At 44.4% G+C, this 13,926-nt stretch overlaps 1 protein-coding gene across 1 annotated transcript in view; it reads right to left on the bottom strand.

The window, feature by feature from the left end:
• The window catches only part of TBCD (tubulin folding cofactor D), a 2,329,415-nt gene that overhangs the window by 1,524,645 nt on the left and 790,844 nt on the right, over positions 1-13,926 (bottom strand). The window contains exon 15 of the mRNA XM_085616794.1: positions 9,082-9,238. Coding sequence (XP_085472920.1) covers positions 9,082-9,238 — 157 coding nt within the window. The remainder of the gene's footprint in view (positions 1-9,081; positions 9,239-13,926) is intronic.

The following is a 13,926-nucleotide window of genomic DNA, read 5'->3' as shown; positions in this document are numbered from 1 at the left end:
CCAGCGGGCAAAACACATTTCAGAACTTTGATAATCACGCCATACAAGCCTTGTTACATTTTAGAACACACACTAGTACATCTAAATTCCATTCCATTCCAGCACTATTTAAAGAGCGTCGTGTTTCCGCCTGTTACTTGAGGAATTTCTAGTGTGGACAGAGCCGTTTCTAGGTGTTTTGCCGCCCTAGGGGAGAATTGAAAAATGCCACCCCTTCCCGTGTCCTGATTTTTTTGCTTTTAAAGTTATAGCAAAGCACAGAACAGTATTGCGACAAGTCTGGGAAAAGTCACAGGATTTGCCTCCCTGGGCACATCCTATTTCCGCTATTCCTGCGCTTTGCTGGGGTCAGAGATTTGTGTACAAAACAGCTGCAATTTGAACCCATGACAAGTGTTTACCAAGTGGAGCCCCAGGGCTAATAAACACTACATGGCTTGGAGGGGGCAGTGAGAGGAGGGGGTGAAGTTGACATAAATCTGTACCAAATGCTCAGAAACACTTGTTAAACACAAATGAAGGACCATCAAATATAAACTTTATGTAACTAACATTAACTCCAGATTGTTTCATCCAGAAGTCCTAGCTGGGGAGCGCCATCAGATTAGGCGTGCCTGCTTCCTCGGGATCGGGCAGGTGCATTTTGTAGATCTGTCCACTTTAGCTGGCCCACACCCCAAAATAGCACCCATAGGATTACAGCTTTGAGCTGCCTGTGTCAGGGTGGGAGTGAGCCCTACTGTAATTTTCTGAACGCCTTCGGAGTCACGTGGAAGGGCCTAAAGCGAGGCCAGATTTGTACCCAATGCACGTTTACTTTTTGCAGTTTTATATAGGCAAACTCGACCCAAAGGTATTGGAGCACTTTACATGAGCGCCACTTATGTTACACAAGGACACATTCATTTTTGTTAGGCACGGGGAGGTTAAGTGATTTTCCCAGAATCACAGGATGTTCAGCCGACGTGGAGGCTCGAACCTGGTTCCCCAGCTCCTATGTTGGCATCTCTGGCGCTTACCCCACATCCTCTCCCCTTGGCACCAGGAGCAGGGCTAAAAAGGGGGAGACGTTGATCCAAAAATAAAACAACTGATCAGAAGCTCATTTTCAAGACAACGCCGTTAAAAAATAACATTTTTGGTTGAAATAAACTTCATATTGCTTACCACAGAAGCCCGTGGCAGCGCTAAGAAATGAAGCCAGTCTCTAGTGCTTTCTCAGGTCTTCTGCAGTGTTGCACCGTTACTACTTACTAGAAGAGGCCTGCAGGGATGACAGTGTCGAGCTGGCGGTGGCCGTGGAAGGATGTCTAGTTCTGGCTTGGACAGACATCCCTTCTTGCCAAGCCAATATACTCAAGCCACTGCGGGAAGCGGCCCGCGAGGATGCCTTTCCTGAGTGCCGGTTGGCTGCAATCAAAGGCAAAGATCTCTTCTTAATGGGAGATTGACCCCATCCAGCTCTGTGGAACGGATGAAATGCGGAGCTAATGAAAGGCTCTGTGGACCTGGCCAGGGCTTCCTGGGCCTGCCTGCCTCACATCTGCATCCACGTGCCGGGTGGGAGCGGCAGGTGTTACGCAAGGAAGACTCGAGCTCCTAGTAACGCTCTCACTCCCCCTCTGAAATAACCGCTATCTGCCCTGCTCACGATTTGCATGAAAGGGCTAGCTTGACTCCTCATAGTGTGTGTTATAAACACAGGCAGTGCAAACCTTCATTACCAGTTCGGAAAATGGGAAAGTATTTTATGTGAGTATTTTATGTTTAAAAGGAAACCAACATGACAAAAATTGGATTAGGTACTACAAAGTGTTGTGTACTTGTTTTGACTACTTGGGGACACCGTTGTGTCACTTGCTCTTGCGTGTCCCTGCGAGGACACCGTATCATAGTTGTGGACAGCTGTGACATCACCAGCTGGCAGTTGATGACAGTTGACAGCTGGTGATCCACAGCAGCGGATGCATTCTTGCGCTCCACTTGTGGAGCTGTGTTGGCGAATAAAGAACTTATACTTACTCTACAGATCCGCTTTGTTCTTTACAAAGTGGCGACGAGCGCCAACACCGGAACCCACTACCGGTATTTTTTTTTTAATATAAAAAAAAAAATAAGGAAAACCGGCGAAAAGGAAATCTGCAGTCCCTGATCAACTACCTTCACGCTGAGGAGTGGACAGACTGTGGAGAAAGCTGTTGTGGAGGAAAATACGAAATACAAGAAGAATTCAAGGTGCGATCAGCGACTGATACGTAAAGGAACATAAGGCAACAATAGAAGACGAAAGAAATGTTAGCATGTGAGTCAGTAAACTATCTAGGGCACGAAATCAATGGTAAGGGAATCTACCCGAAGAAAGACTTAATGGAAGCAATTAGAAAAGACCCAGGTAACTCTTAGACCACCACTACACCCCATTAGTTGTCCGTCTATGCCATGGGAAAGAGTGGGGATTGATATCATGGGCCCCATAGAAGGAAAAGCATCGACGAGCAAAGTGGACACTGTGAGTAACGTTGTGCAACAATTCAAAACGACGTTTTAGATGTCAAACATCGTTATTGACTCTGTCTAAAAGGCTTCTGTGAGGAAAAACGCTTCGCACTCCCCAACGGCAAAAATATGTCAGTTTAACGAAGTAAACTGCCAGCTGACCAAGCGCCACGCATGCAAATTAGGTGTGACGTAGGCTGACGCGCATTGGAATTCTTCAGTACAAGCAGTGACGTACTGCGTGATCAACGTACGGCCATTTTGGAATTTGGAAAAAGTAAACAAACCAGTGAAACTGAATCTCCTGGGCAACGCGCGTAACGCGCAAAGGAAAAAAACATCGGGAAGCTGACCTGAGCTTCAAATCAGCTGCCGGAAGTAATCAAAAGCTGAATTTCGTATGCCAGCAACACTATTTAATAAAAAAAAAAAATATACACCAGTATTCAAAGACACTGTCATCACAGTTACTGCACTGTATTTAAACATAAAAAATAAAAACGAATTAGACACAGAATGTCATCAGGTTATTTGTGGAATCTTGCCCCACCACAATCATTCCTACCTGGCAAAGGAGAACCATTACTAAAATGGGAAGAATGGAGGGAGTATTTTAATAATTATATCTCGCAATTTGATGATGATGACGAATTTACACCAAAGAAGAAATACAAACTCCTGCTACATTGCCTTGGAGCAGGTGGAATAAAAGTGTACAACAGCATCAACAAGAAAGCGAGAGGTGAGGGAGAAGACGACGTTTACGCAAATGCTATAGATGACCTGAATGCGTATTACAAGCCTAATGTGTGTGTTGGTGTGGATAGATATAAATTCTTCCACAGGAAGCAAGGGAAAGAAGAGTCGGTCGATGACTATGTCTCTGCACTAAAGGAGTTGGCTTTGAATTGTCGTTTTGGGAATCTACACGACGAGTTCATTAGAGACCAAATTGTCATGCAGGGGTCAAATGCTGACATACAGGACAGCCTCTGGGCAAAAGGAGAGTATCCACTCCAGAACATTATCGACGTTGCAAGAAAATCTGAATTGACAGGACGCTGTGCAAAAGCAGTGATAGCCGAAAGCAATGGAAAAAAAGATGGCGGAACTGTCAGCAAGGTGTCACGTGTCAAGCAAAACACGAAGGATACATGGAACAAGTCAGCAAAGAAAATAGGCAACAAATCTACGGATAGCGATACAAGGCGTTGCTACAGATGTGGGGACAATACACATTGGGCCGACGACAAAAAATGCCCAGCACGGGGAGCAAAATGCACATACTGCGGAGTCATTGGGCATTTCCAGAAGGCATGTCGAAGGCGTAAGGCACGCTCTGTGAAGAACATCTATGAAGCAGAAGAATCAGAGAGTGAAGAATCGGAGGATGACGACGTCAACATGTATGTCCTCAGCATCGAGGAGGAAATGATAAACGAAGTCAGTACAGACGGTGTAAATAAAAAAAAGAAACCAACATGCAACATGGCAATTGGAGGCGTGGATATCAACATTGTTGCCGATTCAGGCTCACCATACACTATAGTGAACAAAAAAGTGTGGGAAGAAAAGTTTACACCACATATTGGCAATCACCTTGAGAAAGCTGACATCCTGATCAAGTCATTTACTGGAGAGGCAATTGACGTGTGTGGCTACAGAAAACTAAATTTCGCCTACAAAGGGAGAGAAGCAGAAGGCAAACTCTATGTATCCGCTGTGGGGCCGTCGGTCTTGGGCTGGATGGACCAGGGGAATTTGAGCATCATCTTGGACCCCAGCAGCTCTGACCCTGTCCTAGTGGTGCAGAACGCGTACGACTACAACAAAACTATTCTAAACAAGTTCCCCGATGTCTTTAAGGAAAAAATTGGTGCACTTAAGGGATACCAGCATAAGATAATCGTCAAACCAAATGCTACACCTGTGGTACACAAGACTCGCAATCTACCTTTTGCAATCAAGGATGAAGTTAAAAGACAAATTGAAAAGCTCCTAAAGGAAGGAATAATTGAACAAGTGGAGGCAAGTGAATGGGTCGCACCTTTGGTGGTAGCCAAACGACCAAATGGAAAATTGAGACTCTGTGTGGACTTGCGGGACCTAAACAAGAGTATAATAATTGAGCAGTTCCCGTTACCTAAAATAAGCGAAATGCTTGCAACAACCAAAGGTGTCAAATGGTTTTCTACAATTGACCTTAAGTCTGCTTACCACCAGGTGCCACTGCACCGCGAGAGCAAACGGCTTACAACGTTCATCACGCCGTTTGGGTGTTACCAATTTACGAGAGTACCCTTTGGATTGGCATCCGCAGCAGCGATGTTTCAGAGACTAATGAACAACATCTTCAAGGGAGTAAAGGGTATTCTGATGTTTCAAGACGATATCCTTGTCATGGGAAAGACAAGGGAAGAACACGATGACAAGGTTGAGCAAGTGCTAAAAATCCTGGAGACGAAGGGACTCACAGCTGAGTACAGTAAATGCAAGTTAGCATGTGAGTCAGTAAACTATCTAGGGCACGAAATCAATGGTAAGGGAATCTACCCGAAGAAAGACTTAATGGAAGCAATTAGAAACTCTCCAGTACCCAAAAACAAAGAAGAGTTGAAGTCTTTCTTAGGCCTTGTAGAATTCTATGCGAAGTTTGTAAAGAATTTTTCGGAAAAAACGTACGATCTACGACAACTGTTAAAAATGAGAAGCGAATTTGTTTGGACCGACACGTGCCAAGCTGCCTTCAACACCATTAAGGAAGACCTGTGCAATGCGATACCCCTTCAAGGATTTGACACCTCACTCCACAACACCATAACAACGGACGCAAGCTCAAAGGGTCTGGGAGCCGTCTTGACTCAAGGAGATGACAAGGGTCCACAGTACACCATAGCATTTGCATCACGGTCATTGACACCAACGGAGGAAAGATTCTCTGTTATTGAACGTGAAGCATTGGCGTGTGTGTGGGCCTTGGAGCATTTTCGGAACTATGTGTGGGGAAATAAGGTCACACTATGCACGGACCATAAGCCACTCACCAAGGTGTTCACCACTAAGGGACTGTATTCGGCTTCACCAAGGCTGGCGCGTTTATCGGTACGCCTATTTGACTTCAATTATAATATTGAATATGTGCCAGGGGTGAAGAACGTTGTAGCGGACTATTTGAGCAGATTGCCGATAAAAATCGAAAACCAGGAAAATGGAACTGACGAGGTAGAATACTGTATTTCCAGCCTTGACGACAATATCCAGGGAATCTCTAGGGAAGAGTGGCTCACTGAGCAAGAGAAGGACAAGGACATCTGCCAAGTGATTAGAATGTTAGAAGGAGAATGGACACACAAAAATAAACTCACTGAAGCTATGAGACATTTCTATGAAGTGAAACAGGAACTGTCACACGAGAATGACTTACTGTTGAGAGGTTGTAGGGTGATACCCCCAGTCACGTTAAGAAAAAAAATCCTAGATATCTGTCACGAGGGGCATTTAGGCATAGTTAAATGTAAAAGGAGAGTCAAGGAAAGCTACTGGTGGCCCGGGGTAAGCAAGGACATGGAAAGAGTAGTCAGAAACTGCAACATGTGTCAGCAATCAGACAAGACCCAGGTAACTCTTAGACCACCACTACACCCCATTAGTTGTCCGTCTATGCCATGGGAAAGAGTGGGGATTGATATCATGGGCCCCATAGAAGGAAAAGAGGAACAATGGTATATAATAGTACTCATTGACCATTTTACCAAGTGGCCGGAACTCACGTTCACGGTTAAACCTGATTCCAGGGCGGTGGTAGAGTTCCTAGATTCTGTTTTTACGCGAGAAGGGCTCCCCAAACAAATAACCAGTGATAATGGCCCGCAGTTCCTCTCAAACCTGTTTAAAGCCTACACTTCTAGGAACCAAATTGCACACAAAACTACATCAGTGTACCACCCTGCCGGTAACGGAGCGGTGGAACGCTTCAATAGAGTACTCAAAGGCATTATCCAGTTGTCCAACGACAACAGACTGTGTTGGAAGAGTGAGATCCTAAAAACCGTGTGGGCCTACAGGATCACACCGTGCGAATCTACTGGTCACAGCCCCTTCGTACTTATGCGGGGCAGAACGCCTCTCTCAAAGGATAATGTGGGTTGGGCATTAGCTTCAAAGAGTGTACACTGGTCCAGTGACCAAGTAAGAAGGAAGGTTGGGCAGGTTCAGATTAGAACAAAAAAAAGATACGACCACAAACATGGTTGCAAGGATGTACAACTCTCCTTAGGAGAAACCGTTAAGGTAAAGAAAAGTGGCCACATAGCTAAGGGACAGAACAAGTTCTCTCCACCCCTAACGGTTAAAGAGGTGTATTGCAACTCCGCCCTCTTAAGCGACGGTAAGGTGCATCACTTCTCAGCCTTATCTGTGTGCAAGCCCACCATGGGAGTCACTAACGGGGTGCACTGTAAGCCAAAGGATAACAAGCACCACGTTTCCCTATCTGACTCTTCTGACAGTGAAGCCACCCAGTACCCTCTTACTACACATGCTGAAGCTTCTAACCCCGAGACACGCACCCTTAGCGCAGATCCTGGTAGAGTAGTCAGAGTGTTGCCACCCACTCCCAGATATGAAGTGTCAGTACCTTCTAGTACCAGCAGGTGTGGCAGAAGAATAGTACCACCTGCGAAACTTAATGATTACATTTGTGACTAGGTTTTTTCTGTTTAGTTTCGTTAGCCATTGTCACTCCGTTCATAAAGAGGGAAGATGTGTTGTGTACTTGTTTTGACTACTTGGGGACACCGTTGTGTCACTTGCTCTTGCGTGTCCCTGCGAGGACACCGTATCATAGTTGTGGACAGCTGTGACATCACCAGCTGGCAGTTGATGACAGTTGACAGCTGGTGATCCACAGCAGCGGATGCATTCTTGCGCTCCACTTGTGGAGCTGTGTTGGCGAATAAAGAACTTATACTTACTCTACAGATCCGCTTTGTTCTTTACACAAAGTTCAGATTAACGTCTTTAACTGCAGTTCGGCATGGACGTTAATAGAAATATTTGTGCATTGCCCACAGCTGGCGACCTGAGGCTGTCCAAGCGCCTAGAGGAGGGCACTGGGAGGGAGGCGCTGCTAAAGGCCGGGGCCGCGGGCGGGCAGGTCTCGGCACCTTTTAACTTACGTCCTTCCGAGCAGAGCCATGGACCCTGCTTGATGATGCCCCCCACCTGCCCCTCTAGCTTCTCCTCGGACACTCAAGGCGCCCTCCCCTGTGAAGAAGACGGGGGCACAGTGCTGTGCATGCGGCGTCCTCGGACAGGACTCTACCAAAGTGCGCCGGGCCTTCCAAGGGACTCCGACCTTCATACACACATGTTTTTTGCCGCCCTCCCCCTTTTGCCACCCTAGGTGGCCGCCTAGTCTTGCCTAATGGCAGAAAAGGCCCTGAGTGTGGATGTGGGCAACGGGGCAGGCCGAAGTTGCTTTTCCCTGAAAGGTAGAACCCAGACTGGTGTGACCAGTGCTTTTCTTACAGAAGTGGCCTAACAGCCATGAGGATGACTGGGTTGCCTTTACAAAATAACAACTACTATAGCATATACCTGTTCTTTCCAAATAAAAACCTAACATCAGAAATTTGTGAAAATATTGCAGAGCTCATTAACAATCTATTTTAAAATTGTCACTTCAGCATTGCAACATCAGTAAACCTAGTGTACAGTCATCACCCAGCCAGCAACCCCTAAATTAAACCACAATCTTTACTAGGCTTGTACCAGACATGAAGGAATAACACATTATGGTTCGGTACACCCAATTAGCCACAAGGCCTGTCAGAGTTCCAGAGAGTGCAGCGGGACACATTCAGTGACAGGCTTTACTCAGTGTCTCTATGCACATTCACTCACTAAGCGCTACTTAATGTATGCAAAGCCGTCTTTACAGATGGCGCACAGATACTTGCTGTCTTATACAATCATTCAAATATCAATACACATCTGGTTACCCTATGAGTTGGTTGCAATCTGGTTTTTAAAATCACTTTTCGGTAAGTGGTGCTCGCCAGTGTTTTTCCAGAAGTCACAAGGCCCACGCAGCAGGCCAACCACTGTGACATCTAGAAGAACCGTGCCTACTGCAAACTTCTGTCCACTCTTCCGGCAGTACCCCTCCCTATGAACACTTGGTTTCATCCTATACCTGGATCTGGGATTTGATTACTGACAAATTACACCTAACAATACAAGAAAGCATTTATATATTGAATAAAAACATCAATCTCTGAGCGTCAATGTTGCACTGATTCTGATACAATGAGCCCAGTTTGGAGTACGTGATGTGCACCTTGCTTTGGCTTGGGCGCTGATGGTTGTATCAAACCGATAGAATAATATGTGCACCAAAAAACAATCAATGACATCACCATTGAAGACTAACTCTCCAGGATGTATAGTCTGATTGACATATGAAACTCAACTATCAGGCTTTATCAAAGGACAAGGACTGTGGGAAGCAGCGCTTGGTTTCTTAAGACTCTGCCTGACAGAGAAGATTTGTTACTCTAATCAAGGATAGAAAGAGATGCTTACCTTGCAATTTCGTTTACGAACGGTTTCAATTCTTGAGGTTCATAGGCACGAGCAAAAGCCCAGCAAACGTAACAGGCTGCGTCGCGGACATTGGATCCAACGCTGCAAGCACCGCGCTTTTCATCGTAGGTCAAAGCCTTCAAGATCACAGGAACGACTGGAAAATAAAGGATAAACCAGGGAGACTAGCTTTAGTTTAATTTGATTTGCACTGAATTTGAGCTTTTAAAATCGAACAAGACTCCATTGATGGAGGAAGAAGCAAAGATAATGTGCATAAACTAAAATAAATTGCACACACCTGGATTATAGTTTACGTGTTGACACTGCTGTGGTTTGTCAGGAAAAACACATGGGAATGAAAGACAACTGCAATAAGGAATTTGCAGCTTGACTGCGTCTTGCAACTGCTGTGTACATCAGAGGTCTGGTGGGTATGAATTTATTTTACTTAAGTTTAGTAAACTAGTAACTCATTGTCCAAAAACCAAGATGAAACCAAAATAACTAGTACACAGGAGCAAAACTAGACCATGTGGATCCTCCCAATGGAAAACACAACAACCCTTCCACTTTCCGCGCTGTAATCAGGTCACATAAGATGTTTACTTGTCCATAGGAATAGTTTTGCAGCTTGAAGAATTTTCTAGATTGCACGTGCTGTGCAATATTACACCATTTAGTGGTTGGGTCTGGAATAGTCTCTATTCTCTTTCTTTTATTTTTTTACATGGGTGTCGGCGTCAACTATATAGCACTATGTTCCTCCTTAGATGACATCAGACGTATGAATATTGAGCCCCTTTACGTGGTCGTCTTTAGATTCTTTTATTTCTGTGATCTGCTGTGGCACCTTCCCTTGGTGTAATTCTTCTCCCTCTTCCTGTTGCAAGCATTGCTCATCTTTTGGGGAGGAGGAAGAGTTGCCACAAAATTTGTTAAGATGCAAAACTACTCCTACAGGTACATAACCATTTCGTTTTGCAGCATGAATCGTTCCTGGATTCACATGCTGTGCATTAATTTTGTAGAGGTTTGAGTCTCTTGGGAGTTCAGGTCACAATAAGTTTGCATTTGAAAACAGTGTTTTATCACTTTCGGTCCCACCTGAGCGCCAATGTTTGCCTGGATGTCTACACAATATTATTTGGTAAAGTTGTGTTGAAGACCATGTGGCTGCCTTGGATATACACATAGTGGAGACATTAGCGATGAAGGGCAGTGCTGCCCCCTTTTTTCAGGTGGAATGTGCTTTTGGTTTTCCTTCAAAGATAACTCCTGCTGCCGTATGGCCTTTTGAGACTGTCTGGACTCCTAATCTTGTATTAGCTCCTTTGCTTATTGGTCAGTCATTTCAGGCCTGTACAAAAGAAACAAAAATTGGTTTCCATTCCTGAGATAGTTTTTTTTTACTGAATGTAATGCACGAGGGCTCCTCTGGCGACTTGTGTGTGAAGGGCTTCCTCTGCTCGACATTGTGTTTGCTGGAAAAAAAGCTGCCTGACCTGGAAGCATGAGACCACCTTTGGATGAAAGTGTGAATTTGTTTGCATTACCACTTTGTCTTTGTGGATTTGTAGGTAAAGCTCTTGCACTGTGAGTTCTTGCACTTAGATCACTCATCATAAGCATGTGATAGCCACCAAAAGGCTGTCTTTAAGGTCAAGAATTGTAGCTCTGCACTATGTATTGGCTCTAAGTGGGGTTGCATGAGTTGGATTAGCACTATATTAAAGTTCCACATTGTTGTGGGTGCTGGCCTTGGTGGTGCCAATCTCTTTGAATTTCCCAGAAATCTCTTAATGACTGGTGCCTGGAAGAAGTTTCTACCTATTAGACCTCTTGAGTAATCTACGAAGGCTGCTAAATGTTCTTTCAGTGATGCATTGAAAAGACCTTCATCGAGTGGATAAGTAGGGTATCTTAGTATTATTGTGTCATGTGCCCAGTTGATTTTAGAGCACTACCCTAGTGCACCACTGTCTGAGTGCGTTTCATGGTTCTTTTAGAAAAGGGGAGGTGCCCCCACTCTGTCTGCTCGGACGTCATGTTGCCGAGCTGAGTGTGTCTGGCTCTGGATGAACCACTTAGCCGCCCGCCCGCATCGTTAGTAGGTTCTTATGCACTGGCAATGGTATATCCTGCCCTGCACTATCACCACTAGTTCTGAGAACCAAGTCTATCTTGCTCATTGGGGCAGATTAAGATTAATGTCATGGTTGTTTGCTGGCAATTTCTCTATCACTATTGGTATCAAAGGTATTGGGGAAAGGCAAATGCACAATTCCCTGACCATTCTATCAACAGGGCATTCCCAGCGAATAGTGGTTTGGGAATCTGGCAGCAAAGTTTTGCTATTTCACGTTTTCCTGGGTTGCAAAGAGATCTGTTGATGGTGTACATCACCTTCTGAACATCAGGTCTACCCCCTTTTGTTTCAGCTCCCACTCGAGTAAGGCGTTTGCGTGTCTGTTTAACCTGTCAGCCTCTGTGTTTTGCACTCATTGCAGGTGTATTGTCACCAGTGTGATGTGTCTCCGTATAGCCCACATCCAAATATCCTGTGCTAGTGTGGACAGTTTGTGTAATGCTGTCCTCCTTGTCTGTTGAACTAAAACATAGTTGCTGTGTTGTCCGTTTTGGACTTGTAGTGTTTCCATTATCTATGTCTAAAATGCCTTCAATGATCCCAAAACAAGCCTTTCTAAACTCTTCCCTCTGACTCTTCCACTCTGCATCTCTTTTTACTGATCCCAAGCCTCCTCCTACTGCTATGACCTCCCAAACAAAAAGTCTAAATTCTTCCCTCTTCTATTCCTCCACTATCCTTTTCAATCAAAATACCAGACTAACATGTCCACTTCTCAAATTTCATATTTCACTATACTAATTCACCACTAATTCTTTATGGGTTCCAGTGTAGCATGCTACTAGCCAAAAAGTGCTTCAACACCTCATCAGTGGTAGCAAGCACCATATAAATGCAAACCTTTCTCCCTCTTCTATTTCACCGCTACCCTTCTCTATCCAAATAACTGAATAACATATCCACCACTAAAATTACTTTCATATTTCACTATACTAATTCAACACTAATCCCTTATGGGTTCTGGAGTAGAGTGCTACTCGCCAAAAAAGTGCTTCAACACACAATCAGGGGAAAACAGGTGCTATATAAATGAAAACCTTTTTCCCTCTTCTATCCCTCCGCTATACTTCTCAATCCAAATAACTGACTAATATCAACCACTCAAATTACTTTCATATTTTACGATACTATTTCACCACTAACCTTTTATGAGTTCCGGAGTAGCGTGCTATTCGCCAAAAAAAAAGCGCTTCAGCACCCCATCAGGGGTAACAAGCGCTATATAAATGCAAACTTTTCCCCCCTCTTCTATCCCTGCACTATCCTTCTGAATCCAAATAACTGACTAACCTATCCACCACTCAAATTACTTTCATATTTCACTATACTAATTCAACACTAATCCTTTATGGGTTCCAGAGAAGCGTGCTACTTGCCGAAAAAGCACTTCAACGCCTCGTATGGGGTAGTAAGCGCTATATAATTACAATACAATAGTAAGACCTTCTTAGTTTTAACACATTTCCGTGCTTTACTGCATCCTGGGGGCCCCCCAGGCCTCTGATCTTCAGTTTGACCATATTGCCACCGCACCTCATGTGTGAGGCATCCACTGTGATGGTGATAGTGGGTGGTGGGTGTTTGAATAATCTGCCTATATTAATTACGTTTCACCACTGTACCTCACTGTCAACTGTTACAACCACTAGGTCATCCGAACTCCCTCTTGCCTGTGACTATTGTCTCCGTAGCCACTCCTGTAGTGGTCCCAGGTGTAGTCTTCATTGGGGATTGGTAGTATTCAGAAAGCCAGCATACCTATCAATTTCACAACTGCCCTCACTTTCAGAGCTTGCCACTTCTGGTAAAGGCAAATTAGTTCTTTCAATGCCAGGATTCTCGTTTGAACTGGAAATGCTTAGGCTTCTCCTGAGTTTAGACTTGCCCCCAACAATATTTTTTCCCTCTGTGGAGTAGGTGACAATTTGTCTGGGTTCAGGGAGAATCCTAAGTGGCATTGAGGTCATATGGCAGTGTTTACTGTCCTGAAATTTTGTGAATTAATTTGCCTTCAACAATCAGATGTCTACCTATGTGTATACATGGCTCCCTTTTCTCCTTTGGTGAGCTGTCACAGAAGCTAGGCATTTTGTAAACACTCAGTGGCAGATTATATCACATATGACAAAATTCTGAAGTGGTAATGTACCTTGTCTATGACGAACCTCAGGAATTTCTTTTATTTGCTGTTCATCAGCATGTGAGGTATATAGTTGTCATGCCCTTCGCAGTCGTGGGATGACTTCTTGCAGGTTTGTCATTTATCATTTTTGAGTCTTGACATACTCGTTTAACATCCTTAGGTCTAAGATGGTTCTCTAAGTTTTGCCTGGCTTTTGTATGAGGAAGTAGACAGAGTATAGTCCCTGATCTTTCTCCTTTGCTGGAACTCTTTCTATCTGCAGTTTGTCCAATAAATCCTCAACATTCTTTATGAGGTGACTTTGTTCCTCAATGTTGACTGTCCTTGATTTTGGTCTGATGTTGGGTGGTTGTTTTCGTAGTCTGATATGGTATCCGTGTGGAATAATGTTTAAGATGAACTTGCTAGAGTTGATGGCATTCCACTGTGCAAGTAATCCTTCGATTCTACCCCTCTTCCCCCTGTTAGATGTGGGAGAACCCCTGATGTGGAGTAACTTGCAGGAGGGCCATGCCCTCTCAAGGTTGATTCTCTACTTCATACTCTTCCCTAA

The sequence above is a fragment of the Triturus cristatus genome, chromosome 7, assembly GCF_964204655.1.
Source record: "Triturus cristatus chromosome 7, aTriCri1.1, whole genome shotgun sequence".
Lineage (NCBI taxonomy): Eukaryota > Metazoa > Chordata > Amphibia > Caudata > Salamandridae > Triturus > Triturus cristatus.
The sequence above is the reverse complement of the archived record's forward strand: the minus strand, read 5'-3'. Positions and strand labels throughout refer to the sequence as shown.